Source organism: Austrofundulus limnaeus, unplaced genomic scaffold, assembly GCF_001266775.1.
Source record: "Austrofundulus limnaeus strain Quisiro unplaced genomic scaffold, Austrofundulus_limnaeus-1.0 Scaffold2, whole genome shotgun sequence".
Classification (NCBI taxonomy): domain Eukaryota; kingdom Metazoa; phylum Chordata; class Actinopteri; order Cyprinodontiformes; family Rivulidae; genus Austrofundulus; species Austrofundulus limnaeus.
This window is the reverse complement of record NW_013952404.1, coordinates 1597325-1614451: the sequence shown is the minus strand read 5'-3', so window position 1 is coordinate 1614451 and position 17127 is coordinate 1597325. Positions and strand designations below refer to the sequence as shown.

The 17127-nt window shown below is 37.9% G+C and overlaps 1 protein-coding gene across 1 annotated transcript in view; it reads right to left on the bottom strand.

The window, feature by feature from the left end:
* babam2 (BRISC and BRCA1 A complex member 2) overlaps positions 1-17127 on the bottom strand; it is a 78478-nt gene that overhangs the window by 5557 nt on the left and 55794 nt on the right. The window contains exon 8 of the mRNA XM_014010049.1: positions 41-140. Coding sequence (XP_013865503.1) covers positions 41-140 — 100 coding nt within the window. The remainder of the gene's footprint in view (positions 1-40; positions 141-17127) is intronic.

The following is a 17127-nucleotide window of genomic DNA, read 5'->3' as shown; positions in this document are numbered from 1 at the left end:
AATACATTTATTTGCACAAAAGAAACATCAACATTTTTACCTTATTTGTGAGCAACTGACACACTTGAGGGACGTAATCAATTAGGCATCCTCCACTGGGAAATGCAGGGATATGAAGTGCAGAAGAGCCTCCCAAAGCACTGATCAGGAAATAAACAAACAAAACAATAATAAGCCTGGAAATTCTCATTATAACTTCATACCATATATTATATTATCTATTTTAAGACACTTCCATAGCTTCAGGACCAATGCAAGATTGTGCACGTCTTCATGTAAGTGAATGTTAACAACAGCGCAGAACAAATCCTGGAAGCACATTATTTGACGCTGTTTACCTGATCTGAAGAATTAAAAAAATAATTTAAAAGATTGAGTCATGCCTGTGGCAACCTCTTCATTCTCTTTCAGTTATTATTTTGACATCTCTCTGATTTAATCCTGCAGCACAGCTCCATTAGTGATTAGKGCATGCTTATTTAATCAGAAAATCTGCTGTTGCAGCTCCCCAGTGACTAACCGAGCGGCGCAGTCACTCCCTCGTTTTTTTTTTTCTTCCCCCTTTTCTGATCTGGGGCGAAACAGAGGGAGTACCCCGAGGACGGGTTAAATGTCTTAGGAGGCTAGCTTTAAATGCTCATTTAAGGACAGATAGAGGGAGGGGAGAGTTTCTTCAACAGCTTTCTAGTATATAGTTATTCTTCATCACAGCAAGACGTAGAAAAATTACTTCTAGTCTTAAGATGCAATTCTGAACAGTTGTTTATGACGTTAAGCATGCACATGTGTAAAACACATAGATCATGAAAAATACAATTTAATGACGTTTTTTGTTTTGTTTTTCCATTCAGCCAGCTATTTTCTGAAACAAGGTTGCAAGGAGATGGTTTTAATTTCAGCTGCCAACAAGCGAGAAGTGAAAAAAAAGCATATATACTGTAATCTCGACAGCATCATGATTAAAAACTACTGTCAAATCATTTTTTAAACCATATATACTTCATTTGAGACTTCTTTATTTTTATTATGTATGTCCGTTTTTTCATCAGACTCAGTTCGTTAATATGTATTTTGGATTCATTTCATCAAGTATTGGAGGATCCTCCTGGTTGAATTTTTTAGTTATGGCTTTTTTGAGACATGGACAAAACTTTAAACATTTACCTTTCCCCAGCACATTTTCATTTAGAAAACCACCCAAATACAGAATGAAACAGTTGGAAAACAAACTATATCATATTTTTCTACATACCGCTTAAAAAAAAAAAAAAAAAAAAATTAAAAAAAAAAAAATCCAGCATTATAAATGACATTGACATTTGACATGTTCTCCAACTTGAAAAGCTTTGGTTTAAACATTTACTCTTAATATTCTGGGTGATGAAAACATGATTAAAGTTTTGTAAAAAAAATTTTTTTACATACATCATCCAATAACACACCAAGTTTAGAAGACTGTGAATGCTGAGGACCTTGGCCTTCATTTTCCACCCCCTGAAAATCCCATAAAGTTGTTACAAAAAAAATAACATCAAACATAGGAGCAATTAAAGTTTCCCATTACATCACGTTGACCGGTAACTGCCCGGAAACGGTTCTTATTGTGCAAGGAAATATTTCTCACATTTAGTCAGTGCTACAAACTAACAAACACAGAAGAAAAAGAAAAAAAAAATTCCACAAGACTGAAACCAATTCCGAAGAAAAGCAGTGGGAGTTGGAAGGAAGGTGCAGCTCTTCCTGATGCAATCCTCCTTACTGTCATGAGTTAAAACCACAACTGTTTGTGTGAAAAAATATTTGAACAAGGTTCAAACACGGTCAAAAAAAACAACAACACCTGGACTAACAGGTTTATTGTGAGAATAGAACAATGTATATTTTAAACATGGAAATACCTTTTCAGTTACACGAGTGTCCACTGATAATTTGAAGGTAATATAATTATGAAAAGCTACACATCACAATGTTCTACACAAATTCAAATATGTGGTATATAAAGCTGTTCAGCTGAATATTAAWAAGACACTATTCACAGGAAAGCAGGGTATGTCATGAAGCCTTTTTTTTATTGTCAAAATCCTTTTCTTAAGAACTCCAAAGCCACCATTTACAGTAGGCTTTGTGCACATAATTAGCATTATTCTGTGCACCAACAAATGGTCGATTGAAAATGGCTCACAGCCACAAGGAGAAAAGCCTTTGAAAATGAAAATCTAAATGATGCCCATCTATCCTCCCACAGATCTAAGAATAGCGCCACATCATTCAGATGGAAATGCAGACAGAGGCACAAAATAGATGGTTGTGTGTTTTCGTCACTCGTTTGTGTCGGTGGCAAGCTTCTGAACAAATGTAATGCTTTTTGACTGTTACTGATTGTACTATTGAAAATACTTGTGCGAACGAAAGATGATTAAAATCAACAAACTTTTCCAAACATCTAGGACTTTAGCATTTAGGTAAATTAAGACCATGTTTCCCACTGAGAACACTATAACAGTCATTCAMTTAATTATTATCTAATCACTTACTGTATGTCCACAGAACATCACTTATGATCTTGTTGTATGGACTTCTCAACACTTTGTAAAACAGTCCTCAGCCAATCAGAAAGTTGATGGTTTATCCTTCCTTCCTCCATTACTGATCCTCAAGTTGTCAACAATCTGTGTATTGGTGCATGAATATAACATCTAGTGTAAAATCACTCTTCTTAAGAAAATAAGCATGGCTTAGGTTTGTTATGTTGTTAAGTTTGATATGATCTAACCACATGACTTCTGGGACAATGTAATTTGGACAAACAAGACAAGACATAGCAGGAATTTTTGGTCATAAAGTACAGCAAGATGTTTAGAGAAAACCAAACACAGCATGTCCGAACCACCAACTGTGAGCATGGTGGTGGAGGTTGGAAAATTTGTGCTTGTTTTCTAAATGTGGGAACATTGTAGTCACCAAGTTGATGTCAAATTCAAAGTCAACATCAGTCATCCTCTGTATACCAATGGTACTAAAACACAGCAGCAACGGTACAAGTGAAAAATAAAGAATAATAGCACTGCAAGGGTCCAATCAAAGTCTAGGCTTCAACCTGATTGAAACACTGTAATAGAACATTAACAGATCTTCATTGAATGCAAACTTCAATGAACTTAAAGGGGACATATTATGCAAAATCCACATTTTTTTTTCCATTAGATGAATTTTATTGTATACTTGGAGTCTCTAAAAGTGCTTAAAAGTTGAAGTTAATCTCTCCTGGTGCTGCGTAGATATTTTTCTATTCTGTTTGGGTCATATTTTTCCCACCTGTTCGGTTTTCTCTATTTTCTATAAAGTTTTCCTAATTATTGCATCACGGTATTTGCAACAGGACTTCCAAATGAGGTCTGGACTTATCGTACAATTAGGTCGTCTTAATTCTGCCGTGGCTCTGAGTCAGACTTGGCTCCAAAAATGTAAAGCTGGATGGACAAGTCTTTTGTTGTTGCCATCTTTTAATTAATTTGCAAATAAATTATTTCTGCATAGTTGTAAACTCCTCTATCAAGCTAGACTGGACCGGTATGGAAGCTGGAGGTGGGGCGGGGTGTGAAGAGCCACTTTTAGATTTAAAGACACAGCCTCAAAATGAGATGGTCTGAGACACACTTCAGAAAAGGGGGCTTGTGGAGTTACAARACAAAGGAATTCAGACCAAAACATTGCAGTTCTACTTTATATAGACCCCAACTGAAGGATTTAAAAGTGTGACATGTCTCCTTTAAGAAATGTTGTAGATAAGAGTGGGCCAAATTTCAGCCATAATGATGTGAGAGACTGATAATGTCATTACAAAAATTCAAAATGATGCCAAAATCTGCTAAAATGTATTATATTATCCGATAAAGGCGTTAAAACCTGATTGATTGTCTCCTGACATGACATTTAATAAAATCTTATTTTACCATGTTGTACTGTAGATATACACTCACCGGCCACTTTATTAGGTACACCACGCTAGTAACGGGTTGGACCCCCRTTTTGCCTTCAGAACTGCCTCAATTCTTCGTGGCATAGATTCAACAAGGTGCTGGAAGCATTCCTCAGAGATTTTGGTCCATATTGACATGATGGCATCACACAGTTGCCGCAGATTTGTCGGCTGCACATCCATGATGCGAATCTCCCGTTCCACCACATCCCAAAGATGCTCTATTGGATTGAGATCTGGTGACTGTGGAGGCCATTTGAGTACAGTGAACTCATTGTCATGTTCAAGAAACCAGTCTGAGATGATTCCAGCTTTATGACATGGCGCATTATCCTGCTGAAAGTAGCCATCAGATGTTGGGTACATTGTGGTCATAAAGGGATGGACATGGTCAGCAACAATACTCAGGTAGGCTGTGGCGTTGCAACGATGCTCAATTGGTACCAAGGGGCCCAAAGAGTGCCAAGAAAAGATTCCCCACACCATGACACCACCACCACCAGCCTGAACCGTTGATACAAGGCAGGATGGATCCATGCTTTCATGTTGTTGACGCCAAATTCTGACCCTACCATCCGAATGTCGCAGCAGAAATCGAGACTCATCAGACCAGGCAACGTTTTTCCAATCTTCTCTTGTCCAATTTCGATGAGCTTGTGCAAATTGTAGCCTCAGTTTCCTGTTCTTAGCTGAAAGAAGTGGCATCCGGTGTGGTCTTCTGCTGCTGAAGCCCATCTGCCTCAAAGTACGACATGTTGTGTGTTCAGAGATGCTCTTCTGCCTACCTTGGTTGTAACGGGTGGTTATTTGAGTCACTGTTGCCTTTCTATCAGCTCGAACCAGTCTGCCCATTCTCCTCTGACCTCTGGCATCAACAAGGCATTTCCGCCCACAGGACTGCCGCTCACTGGATGTTTTTTCTTTTTTGGACCATTCTCTGTAAACCCTAGAGATGGTTGTGCGTGAAAATCCCAGTAGATCAGCAGTTTCTGAAATACTCAGACCAGCCCTTCTGGCACCAACAACCATGCCACGTTCAAAGGCACTCAAATCACCTTTCTTCCCCATACTGATGCTCGGTTTGAACTGCAGGAGATTGTCTTGACCATGTCTACATGCCTAAATGCACTGAGTTGCCGCCATGTGATTGGCTGATTAGAAATTAAGTGTTAACGAGCAGTTGGACAGGTGTACCTAATAAAGTGGCCGGTGAGTGTATGTATGTACAACATATCTATTTTAGTTTATCTATATCGATTTAGTTGCTAAATAAGGACAGGAATAAAAATATTGCTCCTGAAAAGGCAGTGCATTCTTTAATGAGTGTTCTCAGACTCCCTGGAAGTGCTTTAAACTGAGCTTCCTGTGGGTGGACTCTGAATTGAGACATAATGGTGTTTTACTCTGTAAGTGGCACCCTGAAGAGTCCCTGCTTCTGTCTCCACTGGTGACACCACTCTCAACACTACCCACACAGACTGGAGTCATCAAGCAGACATGCTGCTTAACTCGAACCCTTTGAGCGATCCAACCTACTGCATGACATATTTACAGTAGACTGTGTACATGTAAACACACAGACTCTCATGCTCTACAGTGACAGGGTTGCCTGTGACTTCATCAAATGGAGAGATTATCCTCTGTGACTCAGGTGAATGGTGACGAAGCTGTTTGTTTATGTGTGTAAGAGAGAAAAAAAACCAGGAGGGGTGTGTATAGCAGCAGGGCAGTAACAGCGTAAGAAAGACTAAATGCTCAAATGGAAAGAGGGCAGCAGTGATTCATTATCAAAGTGAAAGATGAGACCAAGACGAACCGTTTAGGGATTCAAATGCAACTTCAAAGGAGCAGCATTTCCATTTTGATTGCCTTCATCATTTAAAAGACTAGAAGGCTGTAAAGTCTGCTTGTAGACTGGACAAAATAAACATCCTGTGGTTCCTCTGAGATCGGACTGGGCACCTTTGGCCTTTGGCTACAGAACTCAGTGACCTCTCCTCTATCAGCGCTGGAAATAATGCAGATCCCATTTTGATTTTGATAAAATCAGATAAAGATAAGCTTCAGGCATAACTTTTATATTTTCAAATATGTGTTTTTTTGTTTGTCTAACAGAACAAGTTCTTTGTATTCACTATTTTAACCAGCTAAGATCCTGAACCCTTGCCCCTACCACTTAGTCCTACGTCTTGCACATGTTCATGTTAAGGGCTGGTGTCCCATTTCCTGTTGTGATGCGAGGGAGACAAATTAGTGAGAGTAAGGGCTCTACAACTGGAATTTACAGAGGGATTTATCAATCAAAGTTGTGATTATATAAAAAAAACAAGTCACCAWTATTGGTATTTAATCTCTTAATATATGTTGTCACAAATAACAGAAGACATCAAAATTATGTCAAATTGTTCACAGACATCTTAGTTTAAAATTTGCTCTTCTTATCTAAAGTGATATTTTGTATGTTTATTAATTTTGTATGTTTATTAAGGCATTGAATCATCATCTCATTTTATCCAATAGTGTTAGTGTTGTTCAGTAGGAATAGTATTTGGTGACTCCTACATGTTTCAGTTAATGGGTAAGAGTGTATACTTTTTGACATCGATTGTATACGTGTCAAACAGTCAGACATGACTTTATGAAAAGCTAAATTAAATTTTTGATCTCTTTTTAAAACAAACGTAACTGTTCAGAAAGAACATTTTGAATTRAGCAGTGCAAACAAATAATAAATCCTGCATATTGTCTGTGATTTTAGAAAGCTTGCATGCTGTGGAAACAAAGCTGCATCGCAAAACTCCTTCCACACAGATTTACAGAGAAACGTATAAAACCYAAGTCTTCAAGGAGACAGGAAGGAGGAAGAGGCAGCGGCGTGCACGAGAAGCGTCTGCACTGACAAGTCTGCTTTTCCGAGTTCGTGGTGAATTTGTTTTATCAGACTGACAATTTCTGACTGTGGCAAGATGTTCAGAAAAACCTTGAAAAAAATATCTGATTGAAATGCAGAGATTTTCAAAGGCCATAAAACACCTCTACAGACCCCGAAGAAGGGACACGCAAAGCGTACACCCACACAGTCACATGCGCGCACACACATCAGCGGGCAGGGAAGCATGTGTGCACACAAACATACATACACACACACAGGCACCTACAGGCAAATGCAGATACACAGGCATTAGTGCACTGCAGCCTAAAACTGTCTCTCTGTGTTGATTTTTCTGGGCTCCTAAATCTGGTTTGGGGGCAGAGACGGTGCCCACTCGATTCTTTTATGCAATGCAGCAGGTTTTCTGGGGGAAGGAGAGATGTATCCAACTCATCTCATGGGCACATTGAAATCAGGTAAACGAGAAGTGAGAGCAAAAAAAAAAAATTAATAAAAAAYYYSKAAAAAAAAAAGTCTGGAGAGAAAATGCTCGGCGAAGCAGGCTCAAAATTAGCAAGAAATCGTAGTCTGCAGATAAGCGCTTCTTACGATGAGTCGAGATGCCAAAAATAAACACCGGGAATCTGACGGGAGCTGCACTGACACAAACTCATTACATACTCTAATCTTTCATTATCACAGGTACGGCCTCAATGAGCCATGCTAATGAGCACTTTAAGGCTGCAGGTAACAGCTGGAGGGGATATTCCCGTTCTGAACAAATCTGGAGGAGAACTTTCAGCTTTATGCAAATACATTGTGACAACACACACYTTGAAAAACCATTAAAAGTAACAAGGTATTTCCAGCTACATTAACATATATATAACGTTTTTTATTAGATTTTAACAGTAGCAGTTTAAGCTCATAAAATTGTTAAATTTTGATTTTTTGTTCTCCGTTGTCTTTATCAACTTTATTGTAAAATATTTGTTTATTTTGTGGTAGCGGCTAACCACACATGAGCTTTGGATTAGTACYTTTTTGAAAACTTAAATAAAAACTTAAAATGTATGAACATCAAACGTTTAAATACACACCACCACTGTGAAACCCCTCTACAGTATCTTTTATAAGGATATATGTATATTTTAATGCCAATTTATATTAATATTTGAAGTTGCTTTAAAGTTCAATAAGTATCAAAGTCTAAAAAGTGCAAAGCTGAGTTGTTTGGGTGATTTAACTGTTTTTTTGACATATTGATGTGCACAAGATAGTAGAAATAAAGACATCCTGCACTTCTCCTGTACACTTTGTGCATCTGAACAGCCTCTGTGATGAATAATTTCAACTTTTTGTTCACCGATCCCTAAAGAACTGCTGCAACATTATCTGGTGTGAGGACCACGCGTTGTGAAATACCCCACTTCAGCTTAGTCAGCTGCCATTTCTTTATTGCTCTAATATAGAACTATTAAAATAAGATAGCACAGGTCAGCTACTCTGCAACTGGATTTTGGATTTGATCTGATTTTGATTTTTTTGTTGTTGATGCTAATAGCACACAATCAAAACAAAGTCTTTAAACACAAACACGATAAACTGCCTTCCAGTAAGCAGTTGGTGACAGAAGAGAGGAAACAACATAACAAAACATATTTACAAGGGAGAAAACCAAACTAGGTCCAGACAGAACCACAAACATACACACAAAAAGAAATAAATGTCATCAGTCTCTTACAACAAAGCCTCACTGTTAGATCCAGCTGAGATAAGTGATGAAAAACAAAGTTAAAACACTGTTGACTAAAGCAAAAGAGGAAGTCTATGATCTGTTTTCTCTTCCTTTAGATTTGTGTTTGATCTGTATCTGCCAAAACGCTCAAACAATGAATGTTTTATTTGCACAAAGATGCAAACCACTTGGTCTTCCAGACTCTGACTCTCATTCTGTCATCTTTGTTATCATTTTGACCCACAGGGTTTCAAAAATCTTACTATTTTACACCTGATAATACCACGACTTCAAATCCAGCGCAGCTCATTAAGGACCTGATTTCGCTTGACAACAAATTCAGCGTAAAGACGCCTCCAAAGGCTCGCATTTTTTAATGCTCTCTAAACGTCTACATCGGTTGAACAGCCACTTTAAATGAGTTGGGAGGGAAAAGCTACACAGTGCAACACCATCCTTTTTCACAGTACATTTTCTTCCAGGCGTCCCGTAAAATATTACATAACAAATGAACACTGAATGTTAATCAGGTGCATCTGTGAACCTACAGAAAAAGGAGCTTTTTACAGCACATAATCGATCATTTCTGCAGAAAAGGAAGCAAATAAAGTCCCATCAGAGAGAAGAGCTTGTGAAACAGTTTGTACACACTCCACCTTATCGGTAAAGACGTGGGAGTCTGTTGGGGTATTTCAGCATGTTTCTTTCCTCCCGTCGCTCTGAAGGGCTGAAAACATTAGAGTGATGATCTGTTTGAAGACAGAGGAAGAAAAAGTAGCAGGGAGAGCAGGGAAAAAAAAGAGAAAAAGAGGGAGTAGAGATGGAGGTATAACACTGTAGCTCAGGGGGCTTACAACTCTGCGTTTAGAGGTTTTAGATCCAAGCTCCAGCTGAAAGACAGCAAAAGTGAGATATCAAACAACTCAGGAGTGATAGAGGGAGGAAAAAAAAGCAGGGAGGTGGAGGGAAGAGAAAATGAACGTTGTATTTTTTTTTTCCCTCTCGGTGCGTTTCAGTCGAGCGAGGGACGACCTTGCCGGTGAGAGCGCAGCGCTTTTCTTTCTTTCAAGTCCCACTCACTCTCCGAGTTTCCCTTTGAGGATCAGCCAGAGGGATCAGCAGACGAGAGGAAGTGGTGGAAACGCAGAGAAAGATGGAGGGAAGAGAGACAAGAGGTGCACATGTGAAAACCAGGAGGGGTGAGGGCGGGGGAGGAGAGACAAACGACTGAGGGGACAAGAACTAAAAACCTGAAAAGTGTGGAGAAGTGATGGATACACAGAACAGAAGTGAAATAAATAATATTTAATTAGTCCCTCATGGCAAATGGCATTGTTTCAGAATTCATTCTGAAGTTAAAAAAAAAAAAAAACAGACCCAAAATAAATGATTTTGCTGATTAATTTATATATCGAGCAAAAATAAGTAATTTAAAATGTTTTGCATTTTTTTTATGTTACTTTGGTTATTTTTAGAAGCCACTTGCATTTCTTGGACAAAATTTAACTTTTTTCCCCTTAAACCAAAAAGTCCAGATTAAAAGCTTTTTTTTTGTCTCTTTTATATCGGCTTAAAAAAGATTAAAAACTTTTGAGCACAAAGTCCGTATGTTTTATTTACAGTTGTTTTTTTTTTTAAAATAAAACCCAAATCAAATCAACTCTGTGTATGTTTGCAATGTGTGGCAAAATTAAATTTTCAGAGTGATAACGACTTTGTGGTACTTTTAAATCTGAATAAAAAAAACACAAAAAACAGTTTAACAGAAATTTAAAACAGCTTCAGAAACTTTTGTAATAACAAATACTTTGGAGTTACAATGAAAATAGAACAAACACACTGAAAAATTTACTTTTTTTACTGTAGGGCAGCAATAATCAGAGTATGCAGAGCTAAAAAAGAGTTTAGTTTAGAAGAGCAAATTTATGTCAATAGTTTGATGTGTTTTTGGTAGTGAATAATTTTGTTGATCCTCCTCCCAAATAGTCTCACATTTCTTTTACAGTTGACAAAATATACAGTTAAAATTCCATCTCTTTACACTGTTTTGTCCCTGTCTTATGATAGACCTATTCTATTTCAAAGGGATGTTAAAGAGTTGAAGACAGATCYAGAAAACACCCATCAAAACATAAAATCATCTAATGATGGAAAGACGAGTTCATGGAAGAGATGCYTGAAAACATTTACGCGTCTCTGAATAGATGTGGCTGATTTGACAGCCTGTGTCAACATCCAGTGATGCCAAAACCAAAGCAGGGATAAAAAGAATTAGAACTGATGAAATAAAACCACATTTTTCATAATACTCATGGCTGACATTTTACGCTGAAATATATCAGTTCCTAATAATAGAGCTGGAATCCACCATGCTTGTTACAACCTGTCTGGCTAAAATGAGGGGTTTCTGGGAAAAACTCTGCAGCGTGTATACTGCTGCAAAAATTTATTTATCTTTGCTGTTTACTTTCATTCTTTACAACATTTCAAAGCTGTGTGGCATTAAGTTTCCTCTGTTGGAGACTGAACCAGTTGCTGCGTGTTTACATTCGAAGCATTTTAGCAGGATGCAACACAAAATCATTGTGTTTTTGCATGAAAAAATGGAGGGAAATCACACAAAAACTCCTTCAACAAACAACAAGCATAAAAAACCATCACCTAAGAAACATGAGCTTTAAAAGGAAGAACCAAGGAGGGATGTTACAGGTCAAAAGGAAGGCAACAGCTCCATCATGTCCACTTTATCAAACGCAGAATCATCATCATCATCATCATCGTTTATTTATAAAGCACAATAAAAACCAAAGTGCTGTACAGGAGCATAAAATAAAAACAATGAACAAAGTACAGTAATAAAATGAACAATAAAATCAAACAAAACAGCAAAGGCTGGCCTAATGATCCTGCTCTTCAGACTCTTCAGCCTGTTTAAACAGATGAGTTTTTAACAGAGACTTAAACTCATTCAGAGACCCAGCAGACCTCACAGACAGTGGGAGGTTGTTCCAGAGCCGAGGTCCTGCAACTGAAAAGGCTCTGTCTCCCCTGGTCACAAGCCGAGACCTGGGAACAACTAAAAGCTTTTAATTTACAGATCTCAGGGATCTATTAGGAATGTGAGGCTGTAAAAGCTCAGTAAGATAATGAGGTGCCAAACCATTTAGACATTTAAAAACTAAAAACAAAATCTTAAAAACAATTCTAAAAGAAACAGGCAACCAGTGAAGAGAATACAAAATCGGAGTGATGTGTTCGCGACGTCTTGTCCCTGTTAATAAACGGGCAGCTGAGTTCTGAACCAGCTGTAGACGACGAACCAAAGACTGATCCATCCCACAATAAACAGAGTTGCAGTAGTCCAGTCTAGAAGTGATAAAAGCATGAATTACCCTCTCAAGGGCATTATGAGGKAGGTAATCCTTGACTTTACTTATAAGTCTCAGATGATAAAAGCTAGACTGGACTACTGCACTGACCTGTTCTTTAAATTTAAAATCAGAATCCCAAAAAACCCCAAGATTTCTAACAGACACACGGCCAGACAAAGAGTCCAGTGGTCCAACAGCACTACTGCATCCTGTCAGTTTATCGGAGTTGCCGAATAAAATGACTTCTGTCTTTTTATCATTAAGATAAAGAAAGTTCAGGTCCATCCATGCTCGCACATCTTTTAAGCATTCAAGTAATCTATTAACAGACTGAGATCCGCTAGATTTTAATGGAAGATAGACCTGAATGTCATCAGCATAAAAATGGTATGACACGTTATATTTGCGAAAAATAGATCCCAGGGGGAGCAAGTACAATGAAAATAAAATTGGCCCTAATATGGAGCTTTGAGGTACTCCATACTGAAGGTGAGCAACAGAAGAAAAAAGCTGTCCCAACCTGGAATCCTTTGTTGACCCTATTGTATACCCACTTGCCCTTTATTTGAAGCCACAAGGAGTAGCAGCTAAAGTATTCCACTAAAAACTGAACAAAAAAAAAAACTTTAAACAAAATCAGAAAAAAGGAAATTTGTAAGTAAAATATAGTGACAGAAAAACAGTTTAGTAAAACATAGAATGGTAAAAAAAAAATTGGAAAAATGAAGATGTCTGTATGGAATAGACATAGTTGATATGACACCCTGCACAAACACCAGAGCTGAGGCAGTCTGTGAATCTGTCACTTTCTACATTCACAACTAGATAAAATGAGGATTGATTTAAGCATTTTCCAAATCTGCTCTGATGTGTTTGCTTTTTTTTTTCCTTTTGGCTTTATGAAATACTGTGAACATTTGTGCTGCAGAGCCTCTTGAATGTCGATCAAATGCTCCACTAGAAAAACACAGACGCGTGCAGGCACAACTGCAACAAATGAGTTTTCCTCTTCAGTAGAGCCGACGCAGAGATAATGGGCAGCTACACGAAAGCAAAGACTAACAAGGGTCAGCGAGGACATGGAGGGAAGATAGCCGCGTTACACATCTGCACAAACACACGTATCTGCGTGCTAAAAAAAGCAACATGCATGATAAATGCAACACTAATGATAAAACTCGCAAAAACACGCGGCTGGTTGTCTTCAAACAAAGATGTCGAAGACTTACATTTTTGCCCTGGGTCATGAATTAACGCACTCCCACACAGCTGACAAAAAAAGGTGCACAAAAAAACATGTAGCATATTCATGGATGGCCTTGATATGCATATGTGCAAATATCACAAGACAAAGAGGCAACATTAAGCGGGAGAAGAGGGTTCATAAATGAGAGCTTGGCTCAATGAGGCACATTTAAGCCTTTGCGTTTTGTGCCGTTTCTGAGAGGGTTCGTTTCCTCTCCTCCTTTATCTAACCCCCCACTGCTCTGCCAGGCATCCTCCCCTTGCAGTTCCCCAATTTCTGCTGCCTTCAGCCTCTTTCTGTCTGTTCTCTATATGGTGCTGGCACAGGAGGAGAGCCTCCAACACCGCTGAAATGGTGCCAGTCTGGTCGGGAGGCGAGCTGAGGTTATTCTATCTCCCTAAAACACATATACTGCACACATCCATTCACCGAAGTGCTCTTGATGAATGCCGCTTCAAGTAAGTTGACTGTTTTGTGCAGAAAACATTCATCAAAACTTTGCTTTTCTTTTTAAAATGAGGATTTTTTTRCCCTCAAGGACAGACTGCAAAGAAAAGTCTCGTATGAGTTTATTTACTCCCAAAAATAACAGAAAAGATGTTAAATGGATACTCTGTAAGCTGTGCAACGACATGTTAAGAAAATCTATTGGGCAAAATATCTTATCCTACATATTGCTTAGATTTAATTGTGCACATGCACAGCAAGAAATACATGAAATAAATGAGGATTATGTGGGGCAGTATGTAGGTAGGTGACCTTTTGCTTGGTGTAATTAGCTGCTGCATAAGGATAAGGTCTTGGCTATTTTATCATAGTGAAGAGGGATGTGTGTGTGTGTGTGGATCAGATTTTTTTTGTCAGCCTTTGGTTTATATTTTRTTGAATTTAATTATAAATTACTTGCGAATGATAGAATAGTCATGCAGCATTCAAATAAGCATATATTTACAACTGCAAAGATGAGAGAGAAGCACTTGACAATATTGCATAAAATCCCTTCTTAAACTTCACTAAAAGAAAAGTATCAACCTGAAATCATGTGAACGGAGAGTTGTTGCAGGAAGGAAAGCATGAGAGGGAGAAAAGAGGCAACTGCCCTGAGAAAAATGGAGTAATGTTACAGTGATGAGTACAAAAACAATTTTGCTTAAAGACAAAATGGTAATTTGTTTTTCCTGACAAAAAAATGCAGTGTGAATGCCTGATTCTGAAAAATTTGTGCTGAACAGCTAAACAAGCCTAGCCTAAATTTAGCTAAAAACTAACTGAAATAGCTTAAATTAGCACAAAGAAACAGAAAGAGCACATTTGCTTAATTAAGCAGTAAGAAGCTGAAATTATCACAAAAAATGTATTTTGCTGAAAAAAATAGCTAAAACAGAAAACAGCTGAAATTAGCAGAAAGCAGCTAAAATAAGCATAAAAAGCTTTAAATAGTAGAGAAGGGCACAAAAAAGTTGAAATTAGCAGAAGTGCAGAAAAGGTCAGAATAACAGCTAAAAAACAAAAAAGAGTTGAAATTGACTAAATAGAAGCCAAAGGACACTGAAATTAGCACAAAGAAGTGATAAAAGCACAAGCATTGCTAAATGAGTTGCATGCCAAAAAATGCATGGAAATTTACACAATAAACGTCTAGGTGTTATTTCTATTATTACTATACTTTGCAGTCGCTGTAGTACCAAATATGTATCTTCAGTATGAATGTGAAGTAAATGCTAGTTCTAATAAGCAGCAAACGATGACATTACAATTGGTTATTTATTAAAAAAAAAACACTAAACCAAAATGCTGAATCATTGTATGGGAAAAAAACAAAACAAAACAAAAAAAAAAAAACATTGTTAGCTTGTGGTAATCTTCTGTATGACCTTCTAGGTTTCTCACATTGTTGTGGAGAACTTTGCCCTACTCTTCTTCCAACAATGCTTCAGTTTAGAGGTTTGCAGATGTTGGTTTCTGTGAGGTTGAGGTCTGGACTTGACTCTGTTCTTATAGGTTTACAGCTTACTGTCAAAAGGAAATTGTTCCAGAGGTCTTGTGATTTGTTTCAATGAAACTTCATAAACCAAAGTTATGCTGGGGCAACCTTTTCAAAGGGGACACACTTGTTCAGTTTTGTTTTAAAACCGTCATTAACTTAATTATATCTTGCTCAATATATTTTTAACGTGGTGTACTTAAATCCAAAGGTCTGAGAAAATGCAACAATTTTTTTATGCCACTATAGTTCAGTCACTAAAGAATACTTAAATTTAGACAGAAAGATKAACTATAGGGATGTTAACATGCCTGAATAATGTCCAGCATGAGATTTTATGCAAATGTTAACAGGTCTGTTGCAAYCATGCTATCCTGCACTATGACAAATAAAACAAAAACATTTGTTCTGTTGTTGTAAGATCAATGGTTGCCTCTGGCAGTCAATCAATTTAGAAAGCTATAAGGAACAAGGAAATATTAAATGAAGAAGACAAGAGAGGTGTGGAAATGACAAAAAAATCTGAAGAACAAGAACAATCAGATGAAGCAATGAGGCACACGYAAGAGTAGGTAAAAAGACAAAAACATGAACGTGTTGAGGCAGGAAGATAAAAATGAGAGGGAAATAAAAAGGGAGAGACAGAGAGGAAGAACGAGTGGTGGTGTTGGTGGCGGGGGAGCAGAGCTTTGTTAACCTGGTGCGACGGGGCGTGTGCTTGTAAATAAACATCAGCCTGAGATTATTCTGAGCACGGAAGCTCAGACCGTGAGGCCCCGAGGTCAGAGTGGGCCCGTACCTGGCTCTCTCAGTCAAATACACAAACACTTCRACATCCATTCCTACAAAGACCTTGTGCTGAGAGCAAAGCCAATTCAAATACGTGTGCATGTAAACAAACATGTAAACAGGCATATCCTTTGTTTGAAATACGAAAATCCTTATTCATGCATGGAATCAAACATAAATCTCCACATGCAGACGCACCAAACATGTAAGATGATGGAAATTGCTTAAATAGCACAAATTAAAATTAAAGTAAAAAGTACACATATAGCATAAAATATTTCATAACAGCACGCTAACAAAGAGTTAATCTCCCAGATGTCTGCAGACATCTAATCATGTCAGGCTCAGACACTCTGTGTCATCCATCTCGTTTTTTTCACTCCTTCCTTATCGTTTTTAAAAAAGCAAGTGATAAGTTCAGACATTGGGATGTGGACTTATTGTCAGTGAGATAATACAATGCAAAACACACAACACACACACTGGCTAATCTGTTGACTTTATTTCACAGACTCAAAATCAAAAATGTTAAGTGAGTCCTCCTTGGCTGACCCTCTATTTTTATAGTAGCTTGCTTTAAGAAGCTGATTTTGGCAACAAACACTTTGTTTGTTTGTTACAAACTCTTCGCCGGATATACAACGTCTGTGGATGTTTTCCCAAGATAAAACTAGAGATGCATGATTCACTTTCTATTGGTTACAATCCTGATATCTGAAATTCAATATGTGCCAAAACTAATATTAGATAATACCTCAATTTAAGAAAAAAAAAATCAGAGGATTGTGACTGAAGGGGTTGGATATAGACTGGGAACAGAGTCATGAAGAGGAGCAGAGAAGTCATGAAACATGAAATCAGTGGACGAGCTAACCGCCCTTGTGAGGAATCTAAAGTGACTTCTATGAATACAATATTTGGTGTTTCAGTAAGACATGTTCATGAAAGGATACTGGAGTGGAGGCCAAAGGGTCAGACAGGCTTGTTGGTGCCCATCTTAGTCAGGATAATGAAGCATTTCTGCAGCTCATTTTATTAAGATTTCAGCAGTGCTCTTTTCACAGGGACTTTTCTGGTCCTGGCTTTTGAACTCTCTCTCTCTCTCTCTCTCTCTCTCTCTCTCTCTCTCTCTCTCTCTCTCTCTCTCT